We start from the raw sequence: 22,715 nt of genomic DNA on the forward strand, positions 1-22,715 counted from the left end.
GGGCTGCTTCTGCCTCATAGCATAGGCTCTAGCATGACGAGGTTTTTCATGTTGTTTCTGTTGTCGCTGCTGTTGTTGGCGGGCCTGTTGCTGATATGGTTGTTGAGGTTGGGGTTGGTACTGTAGCTGTTGGTGCTGTTGTGGCTGCTGATACTGTGGTTGCTGCCTTGGGTATGATTGGGGCAAAGCTTGAATTGCTCGCAGAGGTGGAGCCTGGATAGGTGGGTTTGGCCTTGAACCCGTTCCATGTTGCTTATTCGGGCACCGGTTTGCATAGTGCCCCTTCTGGTTACAGATATAGCAACTATCACTGCCGGCCTTACAGATTCCCACATGATTTTTGTTACATTTGGGACAATGTGGGGCCCTCTGTTGGTCATTTCCCATCTGTTTCGGTGCACTCTGGCCTCCATAGCCCTGTGACTGGAAAACCCGTCCCTGCCATGGCCTCTTCTCACCTTGGTTCGGGTTACTGTTGTCCCATCTCCTCTTTCCTCTAAAATTTTGATTATGATTCTGATCATGTGAAGGTGCTGGCGTAGGTACAGTTGCAGGTCTTTCTCCTGGCATGGCTGCTTCAATATCTAATGCTCGGCTGAGCGACTCAGTGTAAGACAATCCTCCGTGGCTTGCCAAAGCCATCCTAATTTCGTGCCTCAGACCGGCACAAAACTTTTCAGCCATCTTCTCATCTGTGTCAACTTGTTCCGGTGCATATCTAGACATATCGCAGAACATCCTGTCGTATTGAGTTACCGACATCTTCCCTTGTTTCAGATTGTAAAATTCAGCTTCCTTTTTCTTGCGGTAGCTCTTGGGTATATACTTGTCATATATACCGGCTTTGAATTGTTCCCAGGTCAGATTTTCTAACTGCTCTGCTGTCATTGTTTTCATCCTTGCTTCCCACCAGAAATCAGCTGACCCAGTCAACTGAAAGGACATACAAGTCAGGCGTTCTTGGTCTGTGCAACGCAGGAAGTTGAAAATGCGTTCAATAGCGCGAACCCAAGTTTCAGCTTCTGCCGGGTCTCCTGTCCCGTTGAAAGTAGGTGGGTTCTGTCGCAAAAATAATTCTTCAATCCGTCGTTCTGGCTGAACAGGTGGTTGAACTATTTCGGGTTCTGGTTCTGGCACTGTTTCTGGGTCTCTTCTTTCATTTCGGGGAATCCTGCCCCCTCCTCTTGGTCGTCCTCGTTTTGGCGGCATTCTATTAGGTCAAAACATAAGTTGTCAACGCATTAAAATGCAATAAGGACATACTATCATTTCTATAGTTACTCTTTAACTCATCGAGTTCTGCTCCTGTTAAAACTTAAGCGAACATATAAATAAAACATAGCGGAATGACTTGCCACGAAAGACCAATAAGGTCACCATATATAACATAGGGAAAATTGCCTCAATGAGGACTTTACATCATCATAAAATCTAGATTCAAAGATCTATCTAAGTACCACACATGATGAACTGGCTACCTAGTGAGCCATTACAAAAACTACTCAGTCACGGAACGTCCCAAGGTTTCGCGTCTCCGTCCTAATACTAGTCAAAAGTCTATGCCGACACATGGCATACAAAAGCATCAGAACAATCTATGTTTCTGGAATATTTAAATAACATCATACTAGACATATATATAAACCGGTCTAAGAAGATCGGGTACAAGATCCCTGGGTCGGGGCATGGCTGTCTTCCTCTGGATCCTCTTCCGGATCTTCCTCTGGATCCTCTTCCGGATCTTCCTCTGGGTCCTCATCTGTTTCTCCGCCAGATGGGTGCGACTCACCCCTTCCTTCACCTGCTGCCTGGCCAATGATGGCTGAGCGAATCATCTTCAAGGTGACTCGAAGAGTTGGGCGGTCGTCCATGGCCGGGGCTTTTCCCTTATTGAGGAAATCCATGGTATCAGCTAAGACTCTGTCAACGTTGACCATAGCGGCTGCTATCTCTGCCTTGCTCAACTGCCTCGATGACAATGGTGGCTCACAGACTAATGGCACTGAACCCGTGCCAGGTGGAAAATCTCTGTAGGCTTGAGGCCTAGAGGGGCCTGCCTCAGCGTCGTGCCTCCTGGGTTGCCTTAAGATAGGGGCTGCTGGTGGAGTCGGCTCCGGAAGTGGGTCCAGTAGTTCGTCGGGCGAAGGTACTCCGACTCGAGCAAGGTCTCCCGGACGTATATACGGCCCTCGAGGAGCATTTCCCCAACGAGTGAATTGTGCCTGGATCTCAGCAGTAAATCCAGAGAAGTCATAATGCAAATCATAGGACCTGCCAGAACGAGTGATGTAGTGAGCGGAAATCATCCTCGCCCATCCCTGCCATTCTGATGGCAGCAAATCCATTAGCCGCTCCATTCCGTCATAGTCCGATATCCCATGGTCTCTTGCAGCGATCCAGTGTCGATGGAAGCCGGCCAAGAATTGACCTAAGTCATCACCGTGGCATCGGCGATAAGTAAAATATGAGTTCCTGATAGTATCCGGACTAGCATCTCGACGCAACGGCCGTCGTCTGGTAAAGCGCATCCTTGCCATCTATACATGAAGGTCGCATAATCAAACTCACGAATATCAAAATAGGTGGCAAAAACAGTAGGGTTCAAACATATCTACAACAGTAAGGTAATAATTCTACTTGAGGTCTCGAAATTCAAACCACGGTATTATAATCATAATAGCCTAACACTAGACTCGAATATAATTCGTGAAGTCTTAAATATGCTGCAACTAGTACTAACTAGGTTTTTGAAAAGAGATAACTCCGCTATGTTGCAGTTTCCAAACTATGTAGGGTATTCTTATTACTATGAAAAGTGTTCCCACTATACTCTGATTAAGGCGATAGTTGATTCGGTATCCGCCTCGCGTGAATAATCCGAACGAAGATCTATGCCCGTGTCACTATCTCGTGTGTGACACTTTTCTTTACTCCCCATTGTATTTTGTTTGTTGATTTCTCGTCTGGTTCACTAACTTTGTAACTTACTCATCGCCTCAATTTACAGAGAAAAGCAAAAATGTTCTTGCTAAATTCCTTCTATTGTTGTGTTCATAACAGTGATCATGCATCTTTAGCGCATCTAAGTTCATTGAGTAACATCTCCATAAAAAGGCATAAGTAAAATCAACATCTGCATCAAGGCGAAATATAAACTTCAACATTCAAAACTTTCTGTTGCATTCCTTTCTGTTGAGCATAGCGATGTGATGAAGTGCTGAGCTTTTGCCGACTGACTCTTTCATACTAGTGATCATACTAGAAAAATTTATTAACTCTAGGGTTCAGAGCAAATGAACTGCTCTGATACCACTCTGTCACGACCGGTCCTAATTAAGGATAATTAAGCCGGGGAAACCGTGACTAATGGAGGGAGATTAGAAGCGGGGTAGAAAGGGGAATAATCAAACAAGAAAGGATCACATTTCATCATTTCACAAAAGGGATATTTATAATATAACAGAAGTTTAGTCGTATAGACTCAAATAACTAATAAGTTCAGATATCTCTGACTTAGCCAAATAAACATAAAACTTCTGAGTACGCAGCGGAATAAGGTTCTGATTACATGTATGAAGACATGTAACCCTAGAGTTCATTAATACATAATAAGACAAAAGAATCCCGCTCGTCACTTCATCAACATCGGTAGCTGCTCAACCTGCACATTTAGAAATATATGCAGGGCTTGAGTACAAAAGTACTCAGTGGGCACGTATGCCTAAGTATAAAATACATGCTTCAAAACTGTAAATTGTCATGCCATAATTAAACAGTACAGCAAGGGAGTTTTTCGCTAAAAGGCCCAAGCTTACTAAATTCATTTGTGATTCTTAAAGTTCGACTGCAGTCTAAGTTCTCTTGTAATCTATCATATCTGGAACTTTGTGCCGGAAAGGTGGCCACCTCTCACGGTCACTTGACCGGCCAACCCGCTAGATGACTCACGGTCACTGGTGTACACTAGCCCTGGCAGGATAGCTATCAACTGCTCAGGACCCGAATTCGATTGCATAATAAAAGTCACATCAGATAGATATCATACTGAAATTTAAATATTTTATGGCAAGACAATATTTGAAATAACTTCAATTAATTTAGTCATGAAATAACTTGCTTGAACGTAACATTTAAACTCATTTGATATATATGAAAGTAATGCCCACCTGTTAGAAACTTTTTGTGGTACAGTAGCTCCTTGACTGATTATTAATCTCGTGCTTGACCTTTATTACGAGAATATAAATAAGATATTGCTCGAATAAAATCATCAAATGAGAATGTGTATTTAACTATGCATGATCCTTATGCATGATTTATTACTCCGAGATGATATTAGAGAATTACTACTATTAATCCTCACTATCGGATCAAATAAATACCAACTAGGTTTCATCTTGCGTGGTTGAGTAATTAACTAAAATAATCTGTTCGCTTCAGGTGTTCTAATCCGCCAATTAAATAAACCCCATTCCTCGTAGTCAATAGAAAATAAATAATACTTCAACTTATTCGCTTTATAACTTCATAATTAATCGGGCTTAATAAATAGGAACAAGTAATGTTATAAGATTAAATAATTAAAAGGCTCAACATAAGGCAGCCTAATAATTAATTAAACAAATATGGGCTTGATTTAAATAAATCGTGGCATTCCAATAATTAAATTGAAAAGTTTAGCTGGAGTAATTCATGGACTCAAGTAATTAAATAATTTTAGGGCCCAGTTGAATAAGGAGACAATTAGTTGGGTTTAATTAAATAATTCATCGGCTCAATTAATTAAATAAATCTTGGCCCAATAATAAATAATTTGATTAGTTGGGCTCAATTAAATAAATCAAACGAGGCCCAACGAAGATAATATAACAGCCCAATAAAATAGATGGGCTTCAATTTAAATAAATTCAGCCCAATGAAATAGTGTAATAAAAGCCCATCTTAGTAAAATAAATAAATTCAGAGGCCCAATCAGTGAATAAAATCGGCCCATATAAATAAAATCAGAGGCCCAATCAGTAATTAAAATCGGCCCATATAAATAAATTCAGAGGCCCAATTCATAATTTAAAATCAAGAAAGCCCAATTAAAAATGAATAGGGAGGAGCCCATGGATCCAGTTCACTTAAAAGGAATAAATTCAGCCCATTCTTTAATAAACTCAGTCTAAATATCGGCCCATCAAAAAAATAAGGAGCAGCCCAATTCGAATTATAAGGGAAGCCCAAAACAATTAAATAGATCAAGCCCAAAATAATTAAATGCAATGGCCCAAACCAAATTAAACAAAGCCCAAGCTCAAAATTCGGCCCAAAAGAAATTAGAGGCCCAATGTAATGGCCCAACACCCTTTTCTTCCTTATTTCTCCCCCTTCACAGCCGCTTTCCCCAACATCTCTCTTCCTCTCTGAAAATTTCACGTCACACACACACGCACGTAGGCAGACGGGCGGCGCCGCCTTTTCCTTGAAACACCGGCGACGGGCGCTGCCATCAGCCATCATCTTCTCTCACTCGAGGTCACCGGTCGAAGTGGCGGTAAGAAGTAACCACCACCGCCTCATCTCTCTCAAAGCTCGGCCGCCGCAGTCTCCCTTCCGGCGAATTCACGGCTGGAAGGCTGCCGCCTCCATCTTCCTCGATCTCCCTCATCAGAACACACACAAATTACTCCACCCTTCTCCAGCCGAACCCGCCGCCACGTCTCTCTCTCTCTCCGGCGAAGCAGCGGAGTTCGCCGCAGACCCGACGCTCGTTTCCTTTCGCTGAACAGATCCGACATCTCTCCCTCCGCCGACCAGCCCCCGCGTCCAGCCGCCGTCCACCCACTGCTCTATCTGAATCGACGGGCAGCAGGAGCACCTGGCCACTGCCGCCGTCGATTTCCCGAGCCCCGACGCCGCTGCTACTGGAAGGCCGGCTTCGCCGTGCCACTGCACTCCAGAATCGGCGAGATTCGCCGCGCTGCTACTTCAGAATCGGCAAGGACCATCGCTGAGGTCGGGAGTCTTCTACCTTTCACCGCTCGACGCCGCCGACGTCGCCGTCCTTGGAACCGCCGCTGCTGCGCACGAGTCCGGCGTGCCTCTGCACGTCGCCGTGATTCACGGTTGGCGCTTGGATCCCCTTGAGCCGTCGCCCAATCATCGCTTCATGGCTCGACCGAACAGGCTGCGCCCTTTTCCATTCGAAGCTAAGTTCATTCTTAATACTCTATTGTGAACGAAACTCAAAGCTTGTTGTAACTCAGTTCATGATTCTATTGAGCTCTAGTATTTCTATAATTCGATTATGCAGTGGGTAAAACTAGCCATAGTGGTTTGTTTCTATTTCGAAAGTCCTCATTGTCTAACTCATGAATAACACATAAAAACTGATTTTAGTTGATTGCTATGTCCATTATGCAACAATGTTTTCTATCATTATATACAGATCATGCTTTGATATGCATACAACTGGATTGAATATTTGGTATTGAATTAATACCTTGAAAATGACTGTTGGTTGGCTGATTGTCGTTGGTTTAAATGCAGCAAAATGAACTGAAATAACCAAGTTGCTGTTCATAAATATAGGTGGAATCCTGAGTGCATTAAAGAGAATTCAAAGAAGGCTTACCTCTTTGAAGTTTGGCAAGAAGAAGAGTACTTTACTCCCCTTGAAACTTGACGGACAGTGAATGAAGTAGGGAGTTTGTTGGCTGGGGTTGATACTAATAATTCATTGGTGAAGACTTGAGTGTAATGGTGGGGAAAAAGAAAGAAAAACATAATGATAGTGGTGTATAGAAGTTGGGGAACAAAGTTTAATGGAAAGAAAAAGAGAAGAAAAAGAAAGGAGAAAAAAAAAAATGTAGAGGAGAATTATTGATGTATTTTCTCTGACTCGGTGATTCTGTAACTGTAAAGTGAATCACGTGCTCATATTTGCTTGTACTGTTTATTTAAATAAATCCCGATTTCGACATGTGATATCTTACTAAAAACGATAAGTTATAAAATGAATCTAAATTAAATCCGTAGATTTAATTCGTTCATTGATCTGATATCTAAATTAAATCCGCAGATTTAATTAACTCACGAGTCTGAAATAATCCACAACTTGAGTAAGAATAAAATCTAATTCCATCTCGCTTAAATAAATAACGTGACTTTGCTAAGTCAGTTATAACTCTGAAATAATATCATTGACTGCTTTAACAATATAAATTCAGGATCATAAGCTGAATTCATATCAGAATAATATCCATTTTCATTCACTGATGAACAAAAATATACACTCATTACTGGATTTAAAATATATAAAAGAGCGGGTCACTACACATCTGAACCTTACAAGACTTTCGAGCATCATCTCTGTAGCTTGAAATATCATATTTGACTTTTGTACGTCGAACTTCTAATCATCATATTATCTAAAGCTTTTTATATGAGATTTGACTTATGAGCATCATCTCATCTGCTTTTTATATGATATTTGACTTATGAGCATCATCTCATCTGCAACTTGAAAGATAAGAATTGTCTTGTGAGCAACATCTCATCTAGAGCTCGTAAGACCATAATTGACTTGTGAGCATCATCTCACGTGGAGTTTGAAAGACCATAAATGACTTATAAACATCATCTCGTCCATATTTTGATAGATCGGAGTTGAGTTTTAAGAATCACTCATTTGGAGATTTAAAGAGTGGAGTTGTGTGACATTATCTTATTAGGAGTTTAAAATGTTTACAAATTAATTTAAACTATACATACAAATTATAGATTCAAAACTTATACGCATTTTCAAAGTTTAATTTTATAGAAGGGATAAATAGTAAATAAACCGCTATCATATAACCCCCTAACATATTTATCTTTCTATCTTTTTATTTTAGTTGTCAATCCCTCAACATCTCATAAGGAGATCCTAATGGACACCTAATTCCGTTCAATATTTTTTTTTTCTATTTTTTAATTGGGTCTCACTTTACGGATATAAATTGCCAATTGAGGGATAAGATGAGTAAACTGCGCATGAGATTCCTAGTTAAAGTTTCAATTGAGAGATTATATTCTCACTGGTAGCCATTATATAAGCAAAACATTTTATAATCCAGGATTGAATCTACGAAATAACACACATGAATCTTGAAAATATCAACTACTAAAATTGTTAGCACTCATATTAATCAAATGCACGTAGAAATAAATTGATGATTTTTTTTTTTTTTGAAAATTTTCTTATTTAAAGTAGCAAAATTCAGTGGAACCCGATTGAAAAAAATAACACTAAATGCTTGAATTGTAGAATGCCACGTAGGCAACCTTGTTTTCTTATTATATATAAGATGATTCAACTATATTGTTAGTAGCTATCAATATTTCAATAACAATTAAATAAGTTCTTTCTTGTAAATTGTAGTAATCAATAATTTATAAATTGATATTAATAATGGTTTCTCTATAAATATTTAAATACAGATTATGTGTTCTTATTTTGATTAACATACTAATCAAATTAGCATTACACATTATTATTATTATTATTATTATTATTATTATTATTATTATTATTATTATTATTATTATTATTATTATTATTATTATTATTACACGTCATATTAAATAAATAAATATTTTTCATACACAAACATAAATAAAAAGTTGTAAAATTTGAATGGAGAGAGAAAATAAAATATTTTAGATTAAATTTTTTTCATAACTTATTCATTTTAAATTCATTTTTGATGATTTTTACATATCATATTAAATTTAAGATGCATATTGAATATTTTTTTATGAATCAAATTTGACGATATTTAAAAAAGAATTACTAAAACAAAGAAAAGAAAAATAATGAAAAAATTGATGGAAGAAGAGAGAAGGAAAAAGGATGGAAAAGATGTGGGGAAACAACTCCTTTTTAATATATTACATAGATTATTGCCCCTTGCCTAATTTCCAAATTATCTACTCTCACAACAAAATTAATCCAAACTATTATCTTTATTTCGTTCTTTTGTAAAGAACAAATTGTCATTCTTTTTGCTTGCGCTAATTTTTGCTCACGAATTGAAAAATATTGGACGCAGAAAATCAATTTGAAGAGAATTAAAATTAAAAAATTTCAACACAAAAAGTGTTAAAAAATCAATATAATAAAAATATAAGGTCTATAATAAAAGTGCTACAAGAAATTTTAGATGAAGTTATAAAGCTAGAAGCTACTTAACTTTTTAAACAAATTCAAACATGACCAGATACCACAAACATAATCATGGTTTGATTAGATTTTGATGAACATAACACGGCTTAATTTTTTCAGTGAAAGAAATAACTGTCCAAGCCTAATATTTCCATAGATAGATCAGATGGTCTTCCTTCTTGAAGTTTATTATTGCTGTTTTGATCAGTTATCTAATGAATATCCAGTATCCATGTAATATTTGCGCACTGCTTTACTGTACTCTGCAATCAGAATTTGTAAAAACCACGTTTTTCAATACTACGCACCATTGGATCGAGTTCAAGAACAAAATGCAAAATCTATGAACCTTCCTGGTTCTTCCAGAGCAAAGCAGCAGACACATTGAGAGGGCTCTGAGTATTGGGTTCTGCTCATTACAACGCGAGCATAAGAAAAACTATTACATAAATACATACAAAAGAGCTCCTAATAGTGAGACAAAAGAGCTCCTAATAGCTCATAAATACATACAAAAGAACCAGCAGAAAAAGTGAGACAACAGAGCCATCTGACCTCCTAATAGGCTCTTGATGGACAAGAGAATCGTTCTGCAATCATATGCTGAACACCACTTATCCTGCAACAACAAAATTAATTCAAGTCATAAAAGTTGGGATGAAGCAAAAGAATCTGAAATATTTTGACATGGATGCAGAAAAGCAAATGAGAAGGTGAGAATGACAATACAAAAGCTAATTACTTGAAGAATGCCCAAACAAATATTCCCAAATTGATCGAGATTTGGATGAAAGCATCAAGCATGTAGTCTCAAACGTGACTTGAGAAAGAATAATATAGATTCTAGTGGAAAGCGCAACCAAAGTTTGTAAGACGGACCGTCATGGTTCCTTTGCCGCCTTAAATTATGCAAGTCCACGTAAATATGCTCCCCCTGTCAGGGAAGGCAGATGCTCCCAGATCTCCACTACTCATCTATGTTACTCCTATAAATCAGAGACACCATTTAAATACTGTAAAAAACAACTAACCGAGCACCACTATGTCTTCTTGACATTACAGATTGTTAAACATCAACTCATGAAGAAATGAGTGCAACACATCAACTCCACTGCCTTACCTCAAGTAAGGCCAATACTTTTTCATTCCAAATGATACGCAACCGAATATATTTGGGATTATATTTGTTACAACAAAAATAAAGCATAGATCTAAACAGTGCAATAATATCAAGAAAAAGCGCATATCTAATTCAATTACGAAATTTAAGAAGGAATATTGAGAGAAGGAGTCGGCGGTGGCTAATCCATGGCCGAGTGAGAGATAGCAGATTAGCAGCCATACTGATAAATCAAGTTTACAAAGGCTTGTTACCTGTTCATCACTATCTAGAAAAAAGTAAAGGTGACAGCTAATACTTGGCCAAAACCAAAGAAAGGAAATCAAAATATGTTGGTTGGCTAACGTAGGGACTACGATATATTAAAGTTTTAAATTCAAAATAATTAGTACCAAGGCTTGATCAACCAATGAATGTAGTAAGTATTATATCACGGGAGTTATTGACAATCTTGAATGTTTAACATGAAGCAGACACTCAACTATTTCTAATTGAAGTAACATCAACAGAGGAGCAATTTCTGAAAACATCATACAGAAGGAGGGCAAGTTCAAAAACCTTGGGCTTTCCAAACCAATTTGCTGGTTTGAATGTTGAGAGACGCCTCAATAAATCACCCCTTTCCCAGGGCCTGCAAGAAGGCTGTGATGATCCAAGGGCTGAACCACCAGCACTGGTGCTCAATGATGTGTGCATGGGCTGTGAACCAATCCGGGAAAGAGACCACCCTCCTTTCGAATTCTGGACTTGCCCAAGCCCATCTGAGCTGCCAGCATTTGTGGGAACAGCAGGAGATGATGCCCCAGCAGAACTATATAGAAGAGCAGCGATAGCATACATGGATGCAACAAAATAAGATTTACAAAAATCATTATGAGAAATCCAACATCATGAACTTGCAGAAAAACTCTCTTTGTCATAAATTTACCATCATTATTCGCAGTTTCTTGTAAGGACTAAGGACATAATTTCCACTACATAATTTTCAAACTTTATGCAAGGAAGTAATATCACTCTGTAGCCCGCACTTAACTTCATGGACTGATATTTTCCAGTTGTGACATGCCACGTAAACTCCCATAGTCCCTTAGTATTCTACTTCCAAATATAAAACTTGAAAACAAATTGAAGGAAGGATGTAAAGCTAATGCGGATCATTTCATGGTCAGCCAATACTATTTAATTCAAAGATATTAACGAAACTCAGCAGAAAAAGATGAAATTTTAGCTGCACTCTTACAGAGTAATTATTCAAGGACTGCAGAAAATCAACAGGCATTACATGCCCTAATTTCTCAGCACATCTCTCAAACGCAAGTCGTGGGCACAATAAAGAGGATAAAATCAAACAGACTAAGAGTTCGAGCATAGAATTGAACCAATAAAGACACAAAAAACCGTGCAACAAGTGCTAAGATTACATTCGTGAAGCTCAACAATTGCAATTGGGATAAGAGGGTTTCTCGAGAGCACAAAAGTAATTTCACCTGGCAGCGTGAGTGAGGCTCGGAGGAGGAGACATAGATCTCGGGGGCAATAACGGGTCGCGTGAGGAGCTCACGGCTTCGTCCTTCATCCCTCGCTCTCGCTCTCTCTATCTCTCTCTCTATATATATAATAGAGAGAAGGAGTCGGCGGTGGCTAATCCATGGCCGAGTGAGAGATAGCAAGGGGTGGGGATTGTGTGATCATGAGCAAGAATGAAAAAGATAGATCTGAAAAAGAATGAGGTGGCAGATCGGCGGACATGGCTGCCGTGGTCGCCGGAAATCACAAAGAGGCGGTGAGACTTTGGGGATCTAGGGGCTCGGCGATTCGCGGTTGGTGCCGGCGAGGTCGAGCCCCTCGTGGTGTTGACGAATTTTCCCCTGGGCACGTTTGGCCTCCGGCTCCGGCGCAATGGGGCGGGAGAAGCGGCTGAGGCTGCGGGAGTGGCGGAGAGAGCGGTGGGGGGTGGAGCTGCTGATTGAAGAAAGAAAGAGGCGGCGATGCAGATCGGAGGGCTTGCGGGGGAAGGGAGGTGGCCGGCGCGGTGAAGACGGCGGTGGCGACTGGAATCCGAGTGCAGTTGCGGCTGAGTCTTGTTTGCAGCACCCATAGATCTGTAGTGTGTGTGATGGATAGAGATCAATTGCTGTGATTAGGATTTGCAGACGGTGGGAGATGGGATTTGAGAAGGTTTTGCAGATGGATGGGGAGAGTTTTGAGAAGGATTTGCAGATGGCGGAAAAGGTGGATTTTAGAAGGATTTGCTGCTGATCAATTGCTACAACAGGTGATTGAGCATGAGATTTGCAGACACATGGTGAGAGATTTGAGAAGGAATTACGTATGAATTGCTAATCATATTTTGTAACGGTATTTGAGTATGAGAATTTTGATATTTTTGCCAAGCTTAAGAATTGAGGCGTAAAAGGCAGAATAGAGAATGAGATAAATCAAAATAGAGGTTTGGGAGAGCGCACGTAGAAGAGAGAATCACTATGGAGGCTGCAATATATGTATTGGTTTATAGAATTGATAGATATGGAATTACGTGATCCATTCATTCTTAATCTCGGTTGCTTTGACGTAACCGAAGTGGAACACAAATCAAATATTAGCATTAAACAATTTCGAAAATGTCTGCCGGAGGCTCAACATCCAACCCCGCCAGCCACATCAAATTCATATTCGTATTCATTACAGAATCGAATCGTTATCGCGCAACTCTCACATGCTCCGTGGGGCCCACTTTCCACGAATATACTCTGCCAAAATCCGTTCAAAATCACCGCTTTTTCTATTTTGTTCGCAACATAACCATACAACAGCTTCCCAATTATTCTCTCTCTCTCTCTCTCTCTCTCTAGATATACATACAAAACATGGACGCGGTGGAGATTTTACTGTTAGGCATCGTGGGATTATCTGCTCTGGTTTTCTTGATTCTCGACACTCTGGATCCGCATCGACGAAGCGGAGAAGCTTTGAAACAGAGTCGTGGCGATGTTCATCATATAATTGAGGAGTCGGTTAGAGAAGAAGGAAGTGTCGGTGGCGACGGAGAATCCGAGAGTTTAGGGAGAGAAGAAACAGATTATAATAACAATCTCGTAAATCCAAGCTGCGAAGAAAAAGAGGATGAGAATATTTGCAGAGAGAGAGGGATCAGCGATGATTGGGAGGGAGTAGAGAGGAGCGAATTAGACAAGATTTTCGGTGAAGCGATAGTTTATGCGGAAGCTAAGAGCATTGGAGAAGACGTGAAGCTGCAGTTGTATGGGCTTCAGAAAGTTGCCCTTGAAGGGCCTTGTCACGGTTCGCAGCCCATGGCATTGCACCTATCAGCTCGATCAAAATGGTATTCATTTCTTTTCTTTTTAATTTCATCAGAATTTGACTTTGCCAAAATTGTGTGCAAATGGTTAAGATTCAAGAATTGAGTGGGAGAGCTTGCCCCCATTTAGATACTACAGATTTTGTTTAGTTCCAATTTTAATTTAGTTTTGGTTCATTTGTGGTAATATTTAAGAATCCTCACCTCATATTTATAATAAGAAATCATTTTACGAATACTTAACTCAGAAAGAGCAATATTTGATAATTAATACTACGACAGGAACGCTTGGCAAAAGGTAGGGAATATGAGTGAGGAGATGGCAATGGAGAAATACATATCCATATTATCGGAGGCAATTCCTGACTGGAACAAGGTAACAACCACTTTACTCCTTTTGCACCTAAATACATGAAGTTTTACCTAATCTTAATTTTGTACATTAATTAAAATAATCGTTACTAAATACATTAGTTAACTTTCAATTTTTTTGATTTTTCAAATCATTATCAATTTTTTGATAAATTAATGTCATCGTGACTAACTAAAGTGATGTAAACATCAAACTACGTCGTTTAATACATCAGTCACTTAAGCTATGTAGACATTTGAGGCGTCTACCTTATCATTAATGTGAGGCAATTGACAATAGTATGAAAAATCAAGACCGCTAAAAATTTATATATTTAGAAACATTTTTTTAATTCCTATATAAAATTAATATTTAATAAAAATTCGTGTATTTAAGCGTAATTATCCTACTATCATATAGGAAATTGATAGGAATAATTTTGCACATATCAGCACAGGCCGATTTAAGGGTGTTGGGCGAGATTCAGCCCTACCAATTCGATTATTTAAAACCTTTTTTCCGCATGTTTGTTATTTCGTCGGAAATGCTCAATTGGTTCTCCCAAACTATCAATTTTGTGATTTCGAGATTAATTATCAAACCGTTATCTTGGTGATGATGGAAGTTGTACATGACACAGGGTGAAGATACTCTAACCAATCAAGATTCCCAAAGTATACAAGGAGCAGAAGAGAGATGATTTTAATTGGATCAAGCTTTTGCTCAGACCAAAATGTTGGCCGTGTGTTGATAATTGATGCACAAAATGCAGTGGATTTGTATGTATATATTAGAATAATTGACAAAAGTAGCCATAATAATAATGTGAAGGGAAAAGAGTAATCTTGTCTATTGTTTCTACCATCTCAATGTGATAGGTGCATTTTACCCCTCTACCTACCAGGCAATAGGGGGTAAAAGGAAGGGTGCACTAACAATAATTTTTGTCTCATAATTTTTCATTGTTATATATATATTATCTTAGTATGATGGCACGAAGGTAGAGAGATCTTCGAAAATTATAAATTCGCAGATCACGTAGTCACTCCTGCTGCTAAATAGTAGTGAATAAATCAAGAAATATTGTACTAAAAAAGAAAGGCACATAAGAACTTCTGCATTATGTATCGTCAAATATTGCTAGTTTCTTTTATCTAACAAGGATATTGCCATTTGGGGTATCTATTAGGGGTTGCAAGTTTTTAGGTTTCGACTTATATATTTATTGTTTTAAACATTGGTGGAATTCGAAAAATACACCGGCGGAGCCAGATTTTCGATTTAAGGGGGTTCAATTTTTTTTAATAAAATAAAAAAATTAAATTAATTAAAATAAATAATAATTAATTTAAGGGGCCGACCACATGATCTAGCCACCTACCGGTCATATGTACTCTTGACTGATAGCTGTCAAATCGTTGACTTTTATGACTGATAGCCGTCAAATCGATCAAATGTGTAAAACTTTCACAAAAAACCAAACAAACTCATCAATATCAAAGGGTAAAATAGGTATTTCATATAATTTGAGCATAAAAAGATTAATGTTATAAAGTAGGACATTTTTCATATACAACATAAGAAATATGACATTTTTACCTATTAACACTAAGCAAAACATCAATTCAACTCTAAACTTGATATCAGTGGATATAAAAGTATATTTTTTATATTTTTGATAATATATTTATAAAATTATGAAAATACCCCAACTTTTTTTTTAAAATCTTAGGGGGGGTACTCCAGTGACCCCACTGCCCCCCCCCCCCCCACATGCGATATATATCACATTCTTAAATAATGTAGTTATTCTCACGACTATGAGATATTAGATACTCGTGTAGATGCATGAGCATGTCTATTATTATTGGTGTGTGGAGATTGTGACAAATTTTTGACTTTAGAGAAATACTTGTCTTACTTATATTGAATGATATACTTTGACCAAGTACAATGCTCGCACTCCAACCGAATGGGTATGTATGGCTTGTGTTGGATACATAAGGTTATAAGAAAAGATAGTTATTGTGCCAAGATTAGGATTCATTCCTCGATTAACATTTCGAGAAGAATACTTAATTTCTTTGTATTATTTGACCATTAAGTCGCTGGCCAGTGGAATTGATATGTTCAAACTTTAGAAAGTTGAACATGATCAATCTAGGTCATTTGATAAAAATGAGATAAATTGATTGACCTATTAGAAACACACAATGACAAATTCTAGGCTCAATCGAGTGGTTTGTGAACAAAAGAATGCTAATATATCTTTATATAAACGGTTTTGTTTACAAAATCCACGTAAATGTTCTTCATATATTGAGTTTGTTACACAAAGCATTTAAGAGTATAGACTTAATTAGATTATCGTCAATAATTGAGGCATATAGGGTAAACACTTTATGTGTATTGTTGATCCGCTCAAGGGTGCAAAGATAGTGCATGGTGTTTGATCTAATGCTAGTCCAAGTGGGAGATCATATATTGACTAGATTAAAATATATTTGATATATTGTTTTGGTTTTTAGTCAATCAATAACTAGTTGGACTATTGAATTAATTAATGGGAGATAAAAGAAAAGTTCGGCATTTTTATCTAGGGTAATAGATGATTGCTACTCTTATAAGAATATGAATAGATTTCTTTTGTCACATAGAAGAAGTCACAGAAACACAAGAGAGAATAAACTTATAGCACTGTAGAATTCAATCAAAGATTTGCTAACTTTCGAAGGTTGAGTTTTGCATTGGGAATGATTCTTGCATCGGATCTACAATCTACGTGGATACAATAGAAGTGGATTCAATTGTAGGAATTGCTACAGAATTGTTTGCTACACAACAAGTGAGTTATTCTAACTATTGTGTGTTTATAATCTCTACACATGAATCAATTATATATCTAGATCTTATTCTTAACTATTATTTCCGTTGTGTATCATTAAATGATGTCAAAAATTTCCAATAATATCAATTACAATACAATAAATCTCATTAAATATTATCTGCAAAAGAAATTACGTGGCTGGAAAAGAACATCTCACAAGTGGGAAATTATGAGACTCGTGAATTATGATTTTGAAGATTTGTTGACGTGTACTGTGACTTAAGAATGATGTTTGACTATTAATTAGTGAAACTTTGGTGTTTGTTTTTCGAATTGAAATAGGTGGGAAATTCGAAATAGATATGTGAGGATTTTTGTTTCTTTGTTTTTTTTTTAATATGAATTTAACTTTTTAATATTTTTAAAAAATTATTATTATCCTAGAAAGAAAAATACACTTTTAATTTATGAATTTAATTATAAGACATTATTATGCTGAAAAAATATAACAACAAATGCTCATAGTATAAAGGATAAGTTGTTTGAAATTATAATCCAATTGAACCCCAAAAAAATAATAATAATGGTATTTGTACCCGAATAAACGACCAATATAACATAGTTTGTTGTATTGGTAACCAAATATTGTTTGGGTCCAAGTGCGGGTAACAAAAAAGTCCAACACATTTGAATATGAGTACCTGAATTTTGGATTCAATAAAATTCAATTAACTCATACACGAACCGTTCATCACCCCAAATCAATAATTTAAACAATATATGCTGACAGGGTAAATATGAATTGGTTGTACAAAACATTGATCATATGATTTTAATTGATTCGATTGACCCGTTAACTGCTGAAAATATAAAAAATAATTAAAAATACAAAACAAGTATAATAGTTATTCTACAAATGATCCGTTCGGTTACTCGAGATTATATTGGTCTGAGATTACTCAAGATTGAGCGGGCCCACGATTAAATAAATTATCTAATCTGTCAAATCGAACACCACTAAATTAAATAGATTAATAGATTATCTGACGATTAATCACAATAAAATAAAATTACAATCTTTTTTATTCATATCATGAAAAAAAATATTATAATTTGGATTCAAAACTTAGAAAAGTACAAATCATAAATTGATCTCCTTCGTACTTTCTAAGTCAAAAGAATAAAAATTTTAGCAACGTAGCATCAACAGAATTAACACCATATATTACTAATACATAATATATAATTTTTAAACTATATTTTTAATAGTATATATAAGTTTAGTTAAACTATTAGAAAATTCTTCATGTGGAAGTGTTTGGCTCACGCCATTCCGACGTCTAATGGCTTCATCACCGTTCTATTTATGTTGATCCTGTTGGGGTCCCGGATGGTTGATTGACAGGTGTATGGAGGGGGGGGGGGAGAGAATACACATATGGGCTATTTTTTCGCAAACAAAACAAACTTAACTAGATTTCAGTTCGAAATAGGTTGTAGACTGATACTGAAGAAACTCCAGTAAAGTAACATCTGTCAAACACTGGGCTTAACTAATATCCAAGTAAGGCTTCAGTCTGGTTTGTAAGACAGAGTTAGAGATATTAATCTCTCTGACTAACAGTCATCAGTAGGATTAATAACTCGGCAGCGAAATTTAAACTTAATGCGAATAGTTAGTTACACTTTTCAGTTAGTCCAGTTCAGTTGAAAATAGTTGGGCACAAGTAAGGAAAAACTGAAAACAGATAAAGAACACAAGGATTTTTAACGTGGTTCGGAGATATCTCTTCTACATCCACATGCAGATTATTTGTCTGACAAACACTCTGGGCTTATGCTTAGAGGTGCACATCAAACCTACCAATCCACCCTGAATTGGATTTAACACTTAGCACGCCCTGACACTGTCGTGTCCAATCAGCTAATGCTAAGGTAATTGGAGCCAAAACCTTTAATCTGAACTTCATCTTGGTTAAATTGATACCAAGGTAACCGCCTAGTTTAGTTTTTTGGTACTAAACAACAACCACTTAGCTTACCAGGTGTCAAGGGACCGAACTGTTTAGTTTACTGGTACTAAACAACAACCACTTGGCTTATCAGGTGCTAAGGAACTGATCTGTTTAGTTTAACGGTACTAAACAACCGCTGAGTTCGGTCTTAGTCTCAAACTCTATTACAAACACTCTTCTCTCTGAAAGAAAAAAAGGTTATGTAATAACCAACTAGGATTACTGACTCAACTCAAAACACCTATGAATTGACTCGCAATCGTACGAGGTCAATTGCAATGGAATAAGCTAACTCAAGTCGTCTCTCAAGGAGGGCTAAACATGGTGTTCTCTCGCGTTGCACATAGATAACATAAAATAAATCTAAAACACTCTAATCAAGATTTTTGGTCTGACTCTCTCTCTCTCTCTTATCTAGCGCGTAATTGAAATAAAGCATGTAAAATTATCTAGGCAAGGATTTAAAATATATAAGCAGGAAAGAAATAGCATGTAAATCTACGCTAGAGTTCTTGAGGAAAAGCAATAATTCATTAAAATAATCGCGCAACAAAAATAACAATTATCTAGACAGTGAACGAAATCACAATTGAGAATTAATCTAAAGATCATACGGAAAGAAATAATAGAAACTGCATAGAAAACATAATCTGAGAGTTTATCTAGGCAATAATGGAAACTTACAGTAATGCCGATGACTGAAAAATAAATATCTAACTATGAATTATTCTCGACGTAAGAATGAAAATGGAAAGCGAATAAACCCTAACTAAGAACTGACGTCTGGCTAGAACTGCGTCTCCAAAAGAGTGAGAATTGATGTTTTTCCTAGGAAATGAGAAGTCCGCTCTTTTATACTCTGAAATTGTGAAATACGCCTTTAACATTTTATTCTGGACTGGGACACATGGCGCATTCTAATTGGAGCAAAAGAAGGGTGTGATGAGAGATCAGACGCTGGCTCGAACACCTCGGCCGCTGGAATACGCGAGGCACTCGCCCGTTTGGGCAAACAGCTCGGCTAATGGGCGAAAGAGAGCGCCGAGGCACTCGCCCGTTTGGGCAAACAACTCGGTCGATGGGCGAAAGGGAGCGCCGAGGCACTCACCCGCTTGGGCAAACAGCTCGGCCGAGGGGTGCATGGCTTCGGCCGCTGGGAATATTGGCTCGGCCGAGGGAGGAAGGATTGTTAGCCGAGGGACTTGAGTGTTCGGTCGAGGAAAATTGTGCACGGGCGATGCGTGAAGGGCCACGACGCGGGGAGAAAGAGAAGCTCGACGAGGGAGTTGGGCCTCGGCCGCTGGGGAGAGGGTGATCGGGCGATGGCGGAGTGCCCTCGAGCGTGGAGAATAGCCATCGAGCGCTGGGAGCGTTGGCGCGCCCGCGGGGTTGCCACCCGCGGACTACACTGCGCGATGTTTGTTTTTCGGCCTGTTCTTCTTCGTTACAAGTCCGATTTTGAATCTGTTTTCGCCTACGAACTCCTATCGAGATGAGCTATAATTCTTTTGAGGACCAACAAGCTAAATTCGTACTCCATAGTTTTCCACTAATTAATCAATTAGAGCATCCAATCGTGAGACAACAAAATAAGCACATAAGCTCAAATCAATCAATTACTGAGTGAACTAAACCAAAATTATAAACTCATAGCACACCTAAACACCCATCTAATCATCACAAAATAGGACTAAACAATTACTGAGAACATGCTCTCAACTAATCATCAACTAGGCTAAAGATATATCTATTGTTTGTCTAGTGATTCTAAGAGAGTTCTTGTAATAAGTCATTTTGAGTATATGATCTCTGTTTGCTCTCTTCTTCGATCCAATGCTTGTGAAGGTTGAGCTCGAATTGATCTTTCGATGTAGCTTTTACATTGATGATTGAATCGGATTTTCTCTCTCTACCTCCCCACCTCCTTGGGGTGTCCTCCTGAACTTTTTATAGACAGCTCTAAATAATAGATCCGTTGGTGGAGATCTCTTCTTCGAATCCTGTCGTTGTTAGATAACCTCTTAATTTTCTCAAGTTCTCTGTCTCCATTATTCTTTGATGGATGGAGAAATGATCATCTTGTCTTTTGGTACGGATGCTGTAGGCTTTTCCACAAGAGAGGAAATTTCGTCTTTTAAAGTTAATGCCTCTGACTTCATCAGAGATTGCAGCATGTCTTTGAGGTTATCCACGTGGCCTTCCATTCTTCAGTTGAGGCGAATGCGATGACTCGTAGGTTCCTCAATTGCTTCTGATGCAGTTTTATTCAGTTGGGAGCTTTCAGTTGAGTTTGCATCTCTTAGTGTGTTCTGGACTTGTGCACAGCCTTCAGTCGAGCAAGTCTTCAGGTGAGATGACATCTTCGGTCATCATTGCATTCACTATCCAGTCTAGCTATTCAAGAGACTCAAACAGTTAAGAGTATTAATACCATCTCTAGCTAGAGTGTGCCTATCAGTGGTTTTGGTATCATCAAAACATAAGGGTTGGATTTATCTTTTCATTTCCCAACATTTTCCCCTTTTTGATGATGCCAAAATGTTCGTTATTTTATTTAACACGCCGCAAGTGTACGGGTGCAATTGTGTATAGCAGTGACAAGGTCGAATCCATAGAGACTGAATTAACCAATTTCTATCATAAATTATTCTACTCTATCTGGACAAACGAAATTTAAAGTTTTGATTTTGAAAACAAATTAAATAAATAAACACTGGAAAGAAAATAAATCAAACTATGAAAACGCGGAGTAACAGATAAGAGAAGATTTCCCAAGGCAAAGGTTTCAACATATTCTCCTAACTAACATGTTCAATTCTATTAATAAGATGATTCCTAAGACAATCTCTAAGCTAGTTCATACCCACTCCCGTGGCATACAAACCGTTGATTACATGCAAGGCTATCATCCATGGATCACACTTCTAACATGTAACTCCTAAAAGTTCCTAGGATTAATGCCCTCACAATTATCAATTCCCTTTAGAATTAAAATAAATGTGTTATATGTTCTTAGTTCAGGTAATAATCATCATCTCCTGATCTCAAATTAAAACCTATGATTATGCTAAATTGGCAATCAATGCAAACAATTATAACAAGAACATAAAAATGAATAATAGTCTCAATTAATTGAATCAAACAGTCAGAAATTCAAATCATGTCTACTCCCTAAACCCTGGGAAAAATGGATTTTAGCCACACATAGACATATGACTAAAAATTAATATCTCAATAAAACAGGAAAATATTCAACAATAACACCGTAGTAAAATCGAGATTCTTCAATCTTGCTCCAATGATGTTCTCCGTCTCTTCAAAGCTCTCAAAAGATGTAGAAAATATGATAGATGGTTGATGATAAGGTTGATCAAAAGGTTTGGAGAATGAGTTTTTGGGGAGTATTTATATGCCCTAGGTCAAGTAGGACTAAAAAATACCCCAAAATCGCGTATACAGCTGAAAAACGAACTTTTGGGCGGAAACTCGGCGACACGCGTGGCCGGCTCGCGCGGCCGCATGGCTGGGCCGCGTGACCTCGCGTGGCCGCGTGGCTGGCCCGCGCGGCCCTCCAGCGCCTCCTGCTCCGTCGCGCGTCCGTGGCATGCGGCCGCATGCCCGGACCACGCGACCTCCGACGCGTGCGCTCCGACCCGCAAACTTCCCGACACTCGTTCTTCCTCGTTCGGTGTCCGAATTGACCTCCGTTTTTGCCTACGGACTCGTCTCTTCATCTACTTCTCTCTATATCCTCAAAATCATCCCAATTCGAGTCCAAAACCTGTAAGAACAACACGAGCAATGACGAGTAGTCTATTCCACAGAAAATATACAATTTAAACCATAGACAACTCAACAACTCAATAAGACACGCCCAAAACACTAAAGAATA

General features: G+C 38.1%; 2 protein-coding genes across 5 annotated transcripts; one reads left to right on the forward strand and one right to left on the reverse strand.

Moving 5' to 3' along the window:
- Positions 1 to 9,143: 9,143 nt before the first annotated feature.
- On the reverse strand, positions 9,144 to 12,760 carry LOC131021529 (uncharacterized). Of its 4 annotated transcripts, XR_009100977.1 has the most exons (5): positions 11,798 to 12,756; positions 10,869 to 11,121; positions 10,070 to 10,176; positions 9,746 to 9,809; positions 9,144 to 9,599 (listed from the first exon to the last, which is right to left on the reverse strand). XR_009100977.1 is itself a non-coding variant. In XM_057950756.1 (2 exons), the coding sequence occupies exons 1-2, from the start codon at positions 11,884 to 11,886 to the stop codon at positions 10,788 to 10,790; spliced, it is 423 nt and encodes a 140-aa protein (XP_057806739.1). In that variant the 5' UTR covers positions 11,887 to 12,760; the 3' UTR covers positions 10,183 to 10,787. The 4 variants fall into 4 exon arrangements, 1 of the variants encoding a protein (XP_057806739.1); XR_009100976.1 differs by having other exon boundaries at positions 9,144 to 9,809; positions 11,798 to 12,751; XR_009100978.1 differs by lacking the exons at positions 9,144 to 9,599; positions 9,746 to 9,809; positions 10,070 to 10,176 and adding an exon at positions 10,183 to 10,564 and having other exon boundaries at positions 10,620 to 11,121; positions 11,798 to 12,760.
- A 160-nt stretch (positions 12,761 to 12,920) lies between these two features.
- On the forward strand, positions 12,921 to 14,971 carry LOC131021530 (acyl-CoA-binding domain-containing protein 3-like). The gene is made up of 3 exons (XM_057950758.1): positions 12,921 to 13,653; positions 13,912 to 14,005; positions 14,622 to 14,971. Exons 1-3 carry the CDS (start codon positions 13,178 to 13,180, stop codon positions 14,679 to 14,681), a joined length of 630 nt encoding a protein of 209 aa, XP_057806741.1. The 5' UTR covers positions 12,921 to 13,177; the 3' UTR covers positions 14,682 to 14,971.
- Positions 14,972 to 22,715: the final 7,744 nt, after the last annotated feature.

Source organism: Salvia miltiorrhiza, chromosome 4 (assembly GCF_028751815.1).
Source record: "Salvia miltiorrhiza cultivar Shanhuang (shh) chromosome 4, IMPLAD_Smil_shh, whole genome shotgun sequence".
In the NCBI taxonomy this organism is placed as follows: domain Eukaryota; kingdom Viridiplantae; phylum Streptophyta; class Magnoliopsida; order Lamiales; family Lamiaceae; genus Salvia; species Salvia miltiorrhiza.

What these genes read in the sequence shown, in the direction of transcription:
- LOC131021529 (XM_057950756.1), bottom strand. Translation starts at nt 11,886, where the DNA reads ATGAAGGACGAAGCCGTGAGCTCCTCACGCGACCCGTTATTGCCCCCG. An exon ending in AGCCTCACTCACGCTGCCAG is followed by an intron (nt 11,122 to 11,797) that starts GTGAAATTACTT and finishes TCTTCTATATAG; the next exon opens with TTCTGCTGGGGCATCATCTC.
- LOC131021530 (XM_057950758.1), top strand. Translation starts at nt 13,178, where the DNA reads ATGGACGCGGTGGAGATTTTACTGTTAGGCATCGTGGGATTATCTGCT. An exon ending in CTATCAGCTCGATCAAAATG is followed by an intron (nt 13,654 to 13,911) that starts GTATTCATTTCT and finishes ATACTACGACAG; the next exon opens with GAACGCTTGGCAAAAGGTAG. An exon ending in CAATTCCTGACTGGAACAAG is followed by an intron (nt 14,006 to 14,621) that starts GTAACAACCACT and finishes TACATGACACAG; the next exon opens with GGTGAAGATACTCTAACCAA.